Source organism: Mollisia scopiformis (assembly GCF_001500285.1).
Source record: "Mollisia scopiformis unplaced genomic scaffold LY89scaffold_13, whole genome shotgun sequence".
Taxonomy (NCBI): Eukaryota; Fungi; Ascomycota; class Leotiomycetes; order Helotiales; family Mollisiaceae; genus Mollisia; species Mollisia scopiformis.
The window spans coordinates 115,181-128,014 of NW_017263593.1; the positions used below are offsets into that span (position 1 = coordinate 115,181).

Consider the following 12,834-nt stretch of genomic DNA (forward strand, 5'->3'; position numbering starts at 1 on the left):
TTCGGTTTCCGATACAGAAGACTTGAATCTCTTCATCATTTTTTTGGTTCACCAGCTCACCTCGAAGCATTTCGTTGTGGACTCTAGGCAATTCTATATCACGAATCGAGCTCGAACACTTGGCCCGGATGTAGGCGTTGGGCACTATCGCATCACTTAGAGTATCTTGAGAGGACAGGTGGAATCGAGCCTACGAGTGTGCCTCGATTCCCATGTTCTTATTGCTGTTGTCAGTACTTCAGACGAATGAATCTGTCCCAACTTTCGTGTTCTTGGCGGTTTTCATCCAACGTCATGGTCGGCGTTGCCAAGTGCAGTCGGGGGGAATTTCTTTTGGGACGATTGTCTTACAAGTCGATTCGAAATTCGCTCTTGTCTTTTGATCCCTTGTCTGATTTAGAGGCAAAGCCTTTGACAGTGGAAAAGGTAAGGCCGGGACAGAGACACCCCGCGGCAAACATCCTCGGGCGCGTTTGAGAGTGATCACGACCGCGTGGAAGATGGTGGCTCTCAATCGCAAAGAATCCTGGTGGCGTCGTTTTGGACCATTAGAGTCCAAAGAATAATACCTAGGTAATTGCTACTCTTTTATCAAACGAGCGAGCCAGAGAACTGTTGATAGATGCCACAAAATCGTCCTCGGAAGTGTAGCTCGCTGAATGTTACCGCAAAGGTCCATAAGCCTGCATGGTCACTTTGACCGAGTCTTTTCGACGGAGTATGCCATGGTTTGATGCCACATTTTCCATTGGATAGACGATGATTTCCCATACTACGTATCTTCTCACGTACTTTGGCTTCTATCGGCGTCAATGTCCCAGCATAATTGGTTGAATACGGAGTTGGCTTATCTTTGTACTAAATGCTACGCCTCTTACCACAACACGCTGGTATATATAGCAGACAATACATTGCTTGATTTATCTCAGTTACTTCTTGCATCGACGGCGCTGGGTCTGAGCTCGCTATCAGCTTGAACTTCTTCCCATAAAATGCAGGAACAGGCAGTGAATATTGTGGTGGTGAGTGCCTTGTTAGTCTACAGCATCTTGCTAGTCTAAATCTGTGCCTCTAGGTTGGAGGCTCCTTGGCTGGCCTGTTGCATGCAATCATCTTCAAGCATTTGGGTCATAAGGTCCACGTTCTAGAAAAATCGTCCCAATCGACCCTGCAGAGTCAAGCAGCTGGGCTTGGAGCGGGCCCAGAAGTGCGGAAGCTCATCGACGAATATATCAAAACTGATAAACCGTACGCGACGACTTCAAGCCTCCTCGAAATTGTCAATAGCCAGGGAGATATCATCAATTCGATTCCCACCGGTGAGGTCATATACCTGACCACCTGGAGCTTGCTCTACAATATGCTCAAAGCTCACCTGCTCGGTGATAGGACGACGCCGCCAGCAACGTATGAGACGGAAAAAACTGTGCGCGATGTGAACTACGATGGAAACAAGGTTACTGTAACCTACTCCGACACGAATACGGGAATTTCGAATGTTCTCCAAGCCGATCTTGTCATTGCAGCTGATGGTGCACATTCCTCAGTCCGAGCAACCGTCTTACCAGATGTGCATCCAAAATATGCTGGCTATGTTACGTGGAGAGGTGCTGTGCCAGAGGCTTCAGTCTCGGAAGCCTCAAGAGAGGTTCTGGAAAATAGAGTCATCATTTTTCGAACGGAGAAAGGCTACACAATATCGCAAGAATACTTCGAAGCATGTGAGACTGAAATATTGATAGTATCAGATATCACGTACCTTCGGAAAGCGGAAGTATAGCGGCTGGAGAACATCAATTCATTTGGATTTGGTACGAGATGCTCGAGGAGAATTCCGAAGAGTTTCGTGAGACTTTTACGGATATTACTGGAGTCACTCGTTTGACGACTGTTCCTCGAGGCAAGATGAACCCCACAGTCTGGGTCAAAAGACAAGCCAGTGGTGCAACACTCAGCGCGCCATTTGCAGAGCTCCTCAGCAAGACTTCAGATCCATTCGTCTCCGCCATACGGGACTTCGTTTCGCCCAAAGCAGTGATTTATGATGGTAAATTGCTGCTTGTTGGAGATGCGTTTGCGTTGTTTCGTCCTCATCTTGGTGCAAGCACAAATCAAGCTGCAAAGCAAGCCGATGGTCTGGTAGATGTATTCATGGGAAAAGGAAATCTGGCAGAATGGGAGAAGGCATCCGTAGAGTATGCAACGAGAACCAGCGCTACCAGCAATGCTTTAGGAGAATATTGCTTTACGGGCAATGTCCCCGGCAGACTGAGTACTGCTATCCAGCCCGACAAGAAATCTCCATAGATCTCAGTGTGCATTTCCCATGGATAGCAGTGTAGGTTCTTGAAGGGATAAAGGCTTCTAACGCGCGAACAAGATAAGGCAACATAATATAGTTAGTTGATCAACTTCTGGCTTTTTGTTTTGATCCTCGTCTATGCTCCTTTCTCCCCTTGCAATACTCTTTCACCTCTTCTGTATACTTCCAGTAACATACAAAGACTACCAATCACCTTGCCTCTGATTGACGATTAGACGAAAATCCAGAAGGCTGGACATAACACTTGACATGTCTACCTCACCACCTCACGATACTTACCTAGGTACCTTTTCAACAGAAACCAACACATCGCAAAGGCGTGCGATACAATAGATAAGCTTCTCTAGTGATGATCGCCTTCGGCTTAGTTGCCCCCGGATTTTCACAACTGGGCTTGCAGTGGCGTTCGGAGCAACATGGAGTGAACATGGGCCGTTAGCTCGGTTTCCTTCCCCCTTTCAGCGCTCGGAAGGCGCACCCCACCTTTGCTAAGTGCACTACGTATGCAACCTCACACCTTGCTCGCCACTTGAAAAGCTCAACGTAAGTAAATGTATGAGGGAGCTTACCTTTTCAACACGACGTATTGATGCAAAGGCGCAGGCAAGTCAGTCGAGATGGTTCGACAGCAAGTGCTTGCTGCTGAACGCCCTTTTCCAAACAAAAATAATGAGGTAAGTTCGACATATCAAGTTTCTCATGATAGGCATCAAAAGTTTGATGTCGTGTGGCGTCTACACATTGGCTATATAAGCCTACCGTTCCATCAGAGTCAATATATAATTGCAAACATCGAAGAACCACCTTGTACTGTATCTTCCAATTTCCCAATATTCAAAATGTCTAGCTCGCTTGCCAACCCGTCGTGCTATTTATATGGCCCTGGAGATGCGAGAATTGAGGAGAGTGTATATCCAACAATCGAAGATCCACACGATGTCGTCGTACGCATAGCTTATGTCGGGGTTTGTGGCAGTGATGTGAGTTCCTCTGATCTCTTCTGCCTGCCCATCCTAACAAATTACTAGGTTCACTTCTGGTCTCATGGCGGAATCGTCAACAAAGTCAGTGAGACGAACCCTATCATCATGGGCCATGAAGCATCTGGCATCGTCCATGAAATTGGCTCAGCAGTCTCAACCCTCAAGATTGGGGACAAAGTTGCCATCGAACCAGGTCAGCCGTGTCGTCGTTGCAAAGCTTGTAAGGCTGGTCATTACAACCTTTGCTCGACGATGAAATTCGCAGCTGATCCCCCGCACTCCCATGGAGCACTCAGGAGGTACTTCAAGATGCCCGAAGATTACTGTTACAAGTTGCCAAGTTCAATGGGTCTGGATGAAGGTGTACTCGTTGAACCTTTAGCTGTTGCAGTCCACGTTGCTCGTCTAGCTGAAATCAAAGCCGGGCAAGACGTCGTGGTCTTTGGAGCTGGGACTGTTGGATTCCTCTGTGCAGCTGTTGCGAAAGCCATGGGAGCGAAGAAAATCATCTCTGTGGATGTTAATGGGTCTCGCTTGAAATTCGCAAAGAAGTTTGCAGCGACTGGGACTTTCCTTCCTTCTCGCGAGGATTCTGCAGAAGATTCAGCACGCAAGATCATCGAAGAGAATGGATTGGATGAGGGTGCTGATGCAGTTCTTGAAGCTACCGGAGTTGAGATCTGCATTGAGACAGGAATCTATACTGCAAAGCGTGGTGGCACTTTCATCCAAGCTGGGCTTGGAAAGTCCAAGATTCAGTTTCCTATTGTGAAATTGTCGGAGAAAGAGATTAACATGAAAGGATGTTTCCGGTACAACGCTGGAGATTATGAGTTGGCCATGCATTTCCTGGAATCTGGGAAGATATCTGTCAAGGAGCTGATTAGCAGCGAGGAGCCATTTGAGCGTGCCACATATGCGTGGGATAAGACGAAGCGTGGGGAAGGCATTAAGAATCTGATTCGAGGACCACAGGATTGAATGCTTATACTTCAAGTATGACTTTCTCCGTTCTCCGACTGGATGGATCGGCATAGATATAGACCGCATTATCTAGCAGCGATCTCTGCCAAAGCACAAGCTCAACGCCATAAGTCACGGGAGATCGTCAAGCACCACAATAGCGATCATCGATAGCTCAAACTTAGATTAAATTTATATACTTACTTCTCTTTCTACTTTTGATAATCAAACCAGCAATAATTAGAGGAAATGGACTCATCCACGTACAACATTCCAACCAAACAACTCTTCACATTGCAAGAGCGCACCATCTTGGGCACGAATCCTACCCCGCTACCCCACCATCATAAGCTTACACCACACAGTGACCGGCGGACTTGGAGGAGTCGGCGCACCTGTCGTCGATTCAATACTCGAATCAGGCGGAGATGTAGTTTGTCTAGACCTGCCTCCTAACCCAGACAATCTCAGTACTCCCCCATTTCCCCCCTATATTTAATCCGTCTAATCACAAGTTAGCCCGATTCCAGACCATAGCCTCCAAGCATGGGACTCAGCTCTTCTACTATTCCCTAAACGTGACGGACGAGAATCAAGTCTCGTCTGTAATTAATGAAGCGGTTTCCAAGCTCCGGTACCCATTGAGGGGAGTGGTGACCGCGGCTGGAATATCGGGAGACGTTGATGCCGTTGATTATCCTGTCGAGAAATTCAGGAAAATAATGGATGTCAATGTTCTGGGTACTTTTTTGGTGGTTAGGGCTGCTACGAGAGTAATGCAGAAGGAGAAAGTGGCAGGGAGTGTGGTGTTGATTGCGAGTATCAGTGGGAGTATTGCGAATAAGGTAACGTTTAAAACTCTTCTTCTTCTTTTCTTTCTCGAGTTTAATTCGCCATTTTGATATGTTAAGTCTAACAATGATCAGGGAGTCAATACAGCTGCATACAACGCCTCAAAATCTGCTGTGCTACAGCTTGCTCGTTCACTGGCAATGGAATGGGCGAATTCACCAAATCATCCTCCTATTCGTGTCAATTCTCTAAGTCCTGGGCACATTTATACACCACTTTCCGCTGTATCTATCGCAGATGAACAGACGAAGAAAACGTGGACGGATATGATTATGATGGGGAGGATAAGTTACCCGGAGGAGTATAGAGCTCCTATTTTATTCTTGCTGGGTGATGGGAGTACTTTCATGACGGGGGCTGATCTGAGAGTTGATGGCGGGCATTGTGCTTGGTGAGTTGGTTTGAAACAGACTGTTGTAGAAAGAATTTGGGACTTAATGTTTGCATTTGATTCCTAGTGACATGAGCCAGGGCATGTTGAAGCGGCCCCTGCTTCATGCCTTCCCAGTCGTTCAATGACATTGTGTTATGAGTGAAACATCTAGCTCGAAGCTATTGCAAAAAGTGATAAACTCCGTTCGATTGTTCTGATACTCTTTGTCTATCAGTATCCCAGAACGCCAATACCAATGCTGTTTCCTGTAGTACCCTTGAATCCCAAAACGCCATACTTTTCCAGTGAATCAGATTGCCGCATACCAAGAAACTATGATGGCCTTCATAACATCATCTCTTCTTCACTAGTCTCCGTCACGCTTGTATCGCTGTCCATTCCACTTTTCCGTTCCTCTAAGTCACTCTCTTCCATCAGATCGACGTCTCTTTCCCGAGTAAGACCAGTTAAGGGATGTTCTTGTTTTCCATTGCTGACGCGGTCGAGCTCTCTTCGAAGAGGTGGATCGTCGGTCCCGTCTAAGCCAAGGGCTCTCCTTTCGCTCGACATACTCTCCAATTTCTCCTTATTTCCTCGCTCTTTCTCGAGCTTTGCTGTCCTGGCGGCTCTTCGACGATCTCTATTGTCTTGTACCCTTCCGATTGCCAGCATTTGGAGAACAACCATAACACCCGTATATCCCCAACACAATCGGTCGTCCGCATGCATGTCGAGATAAAGTGTTGATCCTGGCGACGGGCCTAAACTTTCCATAATAGGATGTGGAGAGACGGACACTGTCGGCGCAGGTGGCATGAAGTGAGAAGCGAAAGTATTGATGATGTGGAGGACGAGTGCCGGATTCAGCAATATAGCTGGGAGCAAGTAGGTGGAGGTGAAAGCCGGCATCTTGGCCGTAATGAGGGATTTCTGATATTTGTTAGATTAGAGCTTCTATGCCAAATAGCAATATACTCACAAGATATCCCAGCTGCAACAGTCATTCCTTGCAGTTAATGCTCAGAATTCGATCCGCCACACAGTTGCTGGCACGTTTTCCAAAGTTGGATACGATGTTGACCAAGGGTACACGAACGGGTGCCTGCGTTAGAAGCTAAAATGGTTGCGCAACCGATAAGAGTACAGCGACCTAATCAAGTTTGCGTGGAAGTCGAATAGGTGATTCAACGTATGGCGATTTCTGGATGTTTAGATACCCCGCAGTCTCATCGAACGGTGATCTTTGTGGGATTCGGTGAGACAGTGTGCGCCAAGGCGTTATTGAGGCGCAAGACGATACGGATAAGAAGAGTCAAGGTTCATGCCTCGGACAACAGCTATTCGAAGATGTAGATGCTTGTAGTCAAGGTTGAGGAGAGAGGGGATAGGTGAATAGGTAGCGATTGAAGATTGTCAGTCCAAAGATTGGAGATTGAGGAGGAAGGTACAAAGTGTGCAGAATAACAGGATGGATGTGGGAAACTACTTCCCAAGTTGCTGCACATGCAACGCAACCTCACGAACCATCATCCGTGCTACTTACCCAAGCTCCATCGCAAGTTCGTAGTCGGACGTCCAATCAAGCGGAGTCGGTTTCGAATTTTGACATGTGTTGTCGCTACCGAGGTGCTTGTCTCCTTCTGATACGAGGAAGTCCAAACAGGAGCAGAAAAAAGAGCAGAAAAGCAGGCTCACCAGGAGACTTTCCAGGGTCTCCTCGTCCCTGAAGATCAAGGCGGTGACGTGATCAAGCCACACCACACCACCACACCACATCAAGCCACTGAAGTTCAGCCACCGGGTTCAGCCACTGAAGGCTGAAGCGATTGAGTTCTAGCCACGTGTGGACATGCAAAAACACAAGGCTACAAAGCAGCCAACCTTTGTCGAGGACAACATCGTGAAAGGACATTGTGTCCGCAACGCCCATCCTTATTTCTTCTCTGCACATATTGACACACATCTTGTTGAAGCTCTGAGCTTCACCCCGTCTTACAATGGCAAGCAACCTCAACCACTTCTGGTCTACTAGCTAATTGTCTACTAGAATACACTCTTCAACACAGCTCTCAAACAGTCCACTTCTCTCAAACGGGACCTCTCATCAACCCCTTCCGGCCAGCCTCTATCTCCCTCATTTCTCGGCCAGATTTCCGCCTCTCTGACATCCTTCTCACGAACCCTTGACTCATACGCCGACCTCATAAAATCAGAGCTGAACCCCTCGAAAAAAGAAAAGGCCGAAGAACGTTTGAAAACGTTCAGATCCGAACTGCAATCCTTCCGAGAAGAATTCAAGGAACTAAAATTGCAGAATGAAGATGCGCAATCTTCTGTCAATAGACAAGAGCTGCTAGGAAGGAGACCGCATAATACTGCTACACCCGATAATCCCTATTCGAATACTGCGGCCTCCACGAGTCCGAGTATGCATTCACCATGGGCGCCCAAAGAGTCAGCTGGTAGTTTGAGCATGCAATCGGGAGATGTAACGAGGGAAGCGCATGCTTTCAGGGAGCAGAATTTCTTTCAGAATACCCACACGGCATTAGACGAGTATTTGGCCAGAGGACAGGCAGTACTAGGAGATCTGGGACAGCAGAGGGAGATCCTGAAGGGAACGCAAAAGAGGCTGTACAGTGTGGCAAATACACTGGGTGTGAGTGGAGATACGATTCGAATGATTGAACGAAGAGCGAAGCAGGACAAGTGGATCTTTTGGGCAGGAGTGGTTATCTTCTTCCTGTTTTGCTGGCTGGTGCTGCATTATTTGAGGTGATGAAAGTCTTCTGAGCAAGCATACTCGTGTACGATGTGCATTGGTTTGATAGCGAGGCGTTCGGCGTGCATTGGGAATGAAAGATTATTTGCTGAGTATGTACAGAATTCTTGCATATTATCTCATTCCCCAGAGTCTCATATTACCTCTCCGCTTTGTCCAGGTATCATATCTCATTAACGTCTCCTCATCCTTCCCATTTGAAATCTCCCTCTAGTAAGGGCACTTCACTGGCCATTGCTTTTGTCCTTTAGCCGCTTGGATGTCGATTGCGGATTGAACGTCTGCGTTGCAAGAGCAAATGCCGCCGAGGTAGGTCTCATTTGCGCAGCCGTGAGTGAGGCAGCCAATTTGGTTGCCGCCACTGCAGCAAGTTAATGCCAGTCTTCTCTTTGGGTAAGAGTCGAAGAAGAAACCATGACACGGGGATAGAGTACAGCGAAGACAACAACTAGTGAGAATGAGGAACAGAGAAGTTTGATGCTTACTAGTAACACGTGCCCATGGACAAGCAGGCGCCGATCAGGAGATCGGTTGTGTTGATGGGTGTTGTTGAAGATTGGCGCTGTGGATGCTTAGTTGGAGGCCTCGTGAATTAAAAAGAGGGGTGAAGAGGCAATAGAAAGACCGTAGGTAAGTCTAGAAACAAAGCTAAACATACAATTTCAATCTCAGCTGTTGCAGGAATTGAGAAGACCGCGAGTAGAAGGGGCGCAGCTGCGAGAAGAGTTGAGAATTGCATGTTGGCGAACTGTTCTATGCGCTTTTTGCTGCTGGACGAGTTCAGACAAGGTTGGAGCAGAGAACGAAGATATATGCTCACTTTTGATGAATGGCAGTAGTCTTGGTAAGTTCACAAAGTCGAATTGCTAACTTTAGGAAAGAAGACTTGTAATTCTCCGGACACTGCGTTTACATATATGCTTCAACTTTTTCATATTAATCGTCGTCATGTAACCAACCCAGCTCCCCTTTCACATTTCGGTGCTACTTCTAGAATCCTCTTCCGATAAGCCCCAGGGTGAGTACCGGCGACGGCGATTCTCACAAGCAACAAGGTTTAAACAAGCCTGCATCCATCACCCGACAGTCCCCTCATGCTAATCCTTCTGACTCCCTAACACTTTTCTTCGGCTGCCCCACCCGAGAGGAAGGGGATTTTAGGCGCCCGCTCAGATTCTCCGAATCGACTTCCCGTAATCTTGGTACATTAATTACGGCGCCACCCAGTGCTTTCCCATGGCCCTCGAGAAAGGAATACTTATATCTCGCTTAATGATGGAAATCTAGGGTCTAGACCAATACCCAAGAACTTACGAAAAGAGGGTGACGACGACGATCGGGGCGCAGATGTGTGGAGAGGAGATGTGATCCAACGGAGACGTGCTTAAGTGAGATAGACTGCCGTCCACTATTCCACGAAATAGGAAACTTGAAGCCGTGCCTGACAGGTATTAAGGTGGGAGATGCCGCATTCAGGAGAGTACCGGCGTTTCCCCACCCTTTGCCAGGAGCTCGGTTCTCAAAGTGGTCTGGATGTGGGAGCCGGAGGAAGCGATCGGCAGTGTTTGATGAGCAGTAAAATTTCCTTGTGTGTTATCTGTAAGCAGATTTCAACTTTTGACTTGGGATGATAAAGATATCTTTCTCCACTTTGTGGTCGTTGTGTCCCACGTGAAGCTCTCCGAGGTGGACATCGGCATCTTGCGCACTGAAGTTTTCCTCAGCACGTATACCCATGTGGTCTTTGCGTGAAGGAAAATCCTCCAATTGGCTTCCCGAACAACATCCTCAAGTTCTGTCTTGATACCGCCGCTGATATTCACTTTCCGAGACCGAGATGAGCCGTCCTTCAAGTGAATCGGTCTGCCCTATCAAGTTCTAGAGCACAAGAGCCAAGACTTTTCATCTTCCTGCCACCTCAGCTCTCTGAACGGATTCGACATTTTGCATTTTGCGCTGCTGCTGCTATCCCATGGAATTTGGGAGCAGCACACAGTATTGTCGTAGTCCTTGTTTGCCGCCAGATCCATTGCCCTCTCTCCAGTCTCATCGACGAAGTCCACGTCTGCGCCCCTTTCTAGCAACAACGTTACGCTCTCGATCAAGTTCTTATCACAAGAGCGCTCCTTCTTTTGATTTGCTTATTCACAAATGCCCCTGCATCAAGAACAAATCGAAGCCGGCGTTGGTCCGTGAACCGTGCAGCGTTGGCGAGAGAGAGCCCATCTCCAATCGCGTTAGGATCCGCTCCTTTTGAAAGTCGGTGTGTTAAGATATCCCCTCTATTTTTTCTGAATGTGGTCGTTACCAGCGAGAACCCCTCCTGATGCTTCTCATGGATGGGCACACCAGCTTCAAGTAGGATGTCAATAAACTCTATCTTGTTATGGAGGACAGAAAGCTCGATAAATCCTTGAGATTTTGTCAGATCGACGCCTCCGATTATAGACTTCTTCAGTATCACCGAATTCTTGACTGCCATTACTAGAGGGATATCTTGTCCTTTCATATTCGGATCCACGCCTTTGGCTAGAAGGAAGTCGTTGACATCCAGACGATTCTCTTTGATCGCTGTGGTCAAAGAGGAGTAAACAATCTGATTGTTTCAAACGATATACACGCCTTCCTCAAGGGGAACTATATGGATTCGAATCTGTTGTGGAGGGCCGATAAGTCAAGGAGTCCTTGATACTTAGTCACATCTACACCACCCGCTATGAGCTGTGTGAGTATGGATGGATGTCGGATTAACCAGCGCAAGAGGAACATGCTGCCTTTCATAATTGGGTCGGCTTCTCTGGCCAGAAGGACATCGACAATCTTCTGCGTGATTGTCACGAATCGCTGTGGTAAGTGGTAAATATACCCCGTCATTCTTGCCATTGGGTTTGAGTCTTGCATCTAGCAAGAATTTGGCTAACTCCCTGTTGTGATTTACTGCTAGCTCCAAGATACCTGCCAGTTTCCCACAATCCACACCACCTTTAACGAGCTGCTTGAGCATCCAGGTCCTAGTGACAGCCATGGCAAGTGGAGTGTTTTGACCTTTGAGGTTTGGATCTGCATGTCGCGATACAACGAGGGCTAGTGTTTCTGGCTTGTTGTCGATGAATGACCATCGTCAGTGGCGTATAAAATTCATTAGAATCCACATCGGCATCCAGAAGTATTTGCACCGATTCTAGCGAATTGTGATGCAGGGCCTTCTCAAGAGCTTCCAGATTCTTCTTAAGTCTACGCCACTGTCCAAGGGGATATGAAGTAGTTCAGACCGGCGTGTAGCTATGAAGACTGGCACATTCCGATCTTTCAGATTCGAATCACGGCTAAGAGAAAGCATCGCCAGATACTTTTGGATCTGCGTCATGCCGGGTCAACAAATCTACCTCGTCTTCTCGGCTGACTTCACAAGCTATCCCGAGAAGCGTACTTTTTACCTGTAAATTTGGGATTCGGATCTGCCCTAAAATGGAGAAGCAGATTAACAATCTCGATATTTTTACTCTTGATAGCTTCTACCAAACCATTCTCTTCTGGACCAGTATCTGGTGGAACTCCTCTACAGAGCAGCTGCTTAATTTGAGGTGTCTGATGTCTGAAACATTGTAGAAAGAGTTTCAGCTGACAGATGTTTGCTCTCAGTGTCCATTTGTTGTTGCTTCCGTTCTAGAAGTTGAGTGGAAAGGGGCGCCACGTGAAGGCCACTACAAAGTAGAAACGTATGTGGCGTATGTCTGTCACACAATCTGCAACTCTTGAGTGCATATTTATGAAATCAGGAGCTTGTGGTATGCCCTGGAATCTTTCGTGAAGGAAATCAAAGAGAAGACTCACGTGACACAATCCACCATGCTTCCAGGTTGTTGCTTCTAGGGGTGCTAGAAAGAGAGCTGCAGGTTCAGAGGACTAGATATTCTTGTGTCAAATACATAGATATAGGAGACTAAATGGACACGATAAACCATAATTGATATCGCTGCAAACATGAACATCTATGCGGGTTTGTCAAAACAATCGGAAGGCGACATAAACTGTGACAGCAAGAACGCAATCCAAAAACATCATCTAACTTGTAAAGAAATAGTACCCTTTTGATTTTCCAACAAGTCCTGCAGAAAGTCGGTCGGAAGAGTGAAGTCTGGAATTCGAAATACCTAATTGCAACGAGTCGACCATTCAACGCCTAGCACTAGCGAGTCTGACTCATCCAATCATGTTGGGGAGTTTCTAGCGAATTTCCCACGAAAATTTTCTTAAAATTGGTAAATGCTTTATTAGATCAAATAACGAAAGTTTGGAGAAATCACTTTGATTTGGCCCGCTTGGCATAGTGGTACTGCGTGTCACTCGTAAATTCTCGATATCATGACAAGATCCACGGTTCGATTCCGTGAGTATATTCCTGCTACCAAAAAGACAAATAACTAACGCGCAGTAGGTGAGTGGGCAAATTGGATTCTATTTACCACGATTTTTTTGCATTCTTGTTTGAGGATTTGATTGAACTCTTTTACAAGTCGGTGATGACGCTAGCTTAGAAACCTGATGAGCCAAAATA

The 12,834-nt window shown here is 46.9% G+C and overlaps 8 protein-coding genes and 1 non-coding gene across 9 annotated transcripts; 6 read left to right on the plus strand and 3 right to left on the minus strand.

The window, feature by feature from the left end:
• Nucleotides 1-992: 992 nt before the first annotated feature.
• Nucleotides 993-2,307, plus strand: LY89DRAFT_697433 (FAD/NAD(P)-binding domain-containing protein; the record flags this gene model as incomplete). The annotated part of the gene is made up of 3 exons (XM_018216902.1): nt 993-1,022; nt 1,076-1,701; nt 1,749-2,307. The coding sequence occupies 3 exons, from the start codon at nt 993-995 to the stop codon at nt 2,305-2,307; spliced, it is 1,215 nt and encodes a 404-aa protein (XP_018070510.1).
• Nucleotides 2,308-3,162: 855 nt separating this feature from the next.
• LY89DRAFT_669699 (sorbitol dehydrogenase) lies at nt 3,163-4,287 on the plus strand (the record flags this gene model as incomplete). Its single annotated transcript, XM_018213120.1, has 2 exons — nt 3,163-3,303; nt 3,352-4,287. 2 exons carry the CDS (start codon nt 3,163-3,165, stop codon nt 4,285-4,287), a joined length of 1,077 nt encoding a protein of 358 aa, XP_018070511.1.
• Nucleotides 4,288-4,633: 346 nt separating this feature from the next.
• LY89DRAFT_586075 (NAD(P)-binding protein) lies at nt 4,634-5,516 on the plus strand (the record flags this gene model as incomplete). Its single annotated transcript, XM_018209353.1, has 3 exons — nt 4,634-4,739; nt 4,789-5,114; nt 5,196-5,516. Coding segments are annotated over 3 exons (753 nt in total), but the record flags the coding sequence as incomplete, so codon positions are not given.
• A 26-nt stretch (nt 5,517-5,542) lies between these two features.
• LY89DRAFT_75975 (uncharacterized protein) lies at nt 5,543-6,453 on the minus strand. The gene has a single exon (XM_018221474.1). The coding sequence runs from the start codon at nt 6,401-6,403 to the stop codon at nt 5,840-5,842; it is 564 nt and encodes a 187-aa protein (XP_018070513.1). The 5' UTR covers nt 6,404-6,453; the 3' UTR covers nt 5,543-5,839.
• A 769-nt stretch (nt 6,454-7,222) lies between these two features.
• LY89DRAFT_617193 (V-snare-domain-containing protein) lies at nt 7,223-8,488 on the plus strand. The gene is made up of 2 exons (XM_018210789.1): nt 7,223-7,494; nt 7,542-8,488. The coding sequence occupies exons 1-2, from the start codon at nt 7,492-7,494 to the stop codon at nt 8,271-8,273; spliced, it is 735 nt and encodes a 244-aa protein (XP_018070514.1). The 5' UTR covers nt 7,223-7,491; the 3' UTR covers nt 8,274-8,488.
• On the minus strand, nt 8,335-9,222 carry LY89DRAFT_685199 (uncharacterized protein). The gene is made up of 4 exons (XM_018215037.1): nt 9,097-9,222; nt 8,935-9,046; nt 8,762-8,838; nt 8,335-8,637 (listed from the first exon to the last, which is right to left on the minus strand). Exons 2-4 carry the CDS (start codon nt 9,013-9,015, stop codon nt 8,487-8,489), a joined length of 309 nt encoding a protein of 102 aa, XP_018070515.1. The 5' UTR covers nt 9,016-9,046; nt 9,097-9,222; the 3' UTR covers nt 8,335-8,486.
• A 1,114-nt stretch (nt 9,223-10,336) lies between these two features.
• On the minus strand, nt 10,337-10,996 carry LY89DRAFT_685200 (uncharacterized protein). The gene has a single exon (XM_018215038.1). It carries the CDS (start codon nt 10,756-10,758, stop codon nt 10,378-10,380), a length of 381 nt encoding a protein of 126 aa, XP_018070516.1. The 5' UTR covers nt 10,759-10,996; the 3' UTR covers nt 10,337-10,377.
• Nucleotides 10,997-11,226: 230 nt separating this feature from the next.
• Nucleotides 11,227-12,025, plus strand: LY89DRAFT_685201 (uncharacterized protein). Its single transcript, XM_018215039.1, has one exon. It carries the CDS (start codon nt 11,561-11,563, stop codon nt 11,717-11,719), a length of 159 nt encoding a protein of 52 aa, XP_018070517.1. The 5' UTR covers nt 11,227-11,560; the 3' UTR covers nt 11,720-12,025.
• A 567-nt stretch (nt 12,026-12,592) lies between these two features.
• LY89DRAFT_t33 lies at nt 12,593-12,677 on the plus strand. Its single transcript has one exon. It is a non-coding gene; the product is annotated as a tRNA-Thr (tRNA).
• The last annotated feature ends 157 nt before the right edge of the window (nt 12,678-12,834 follow it).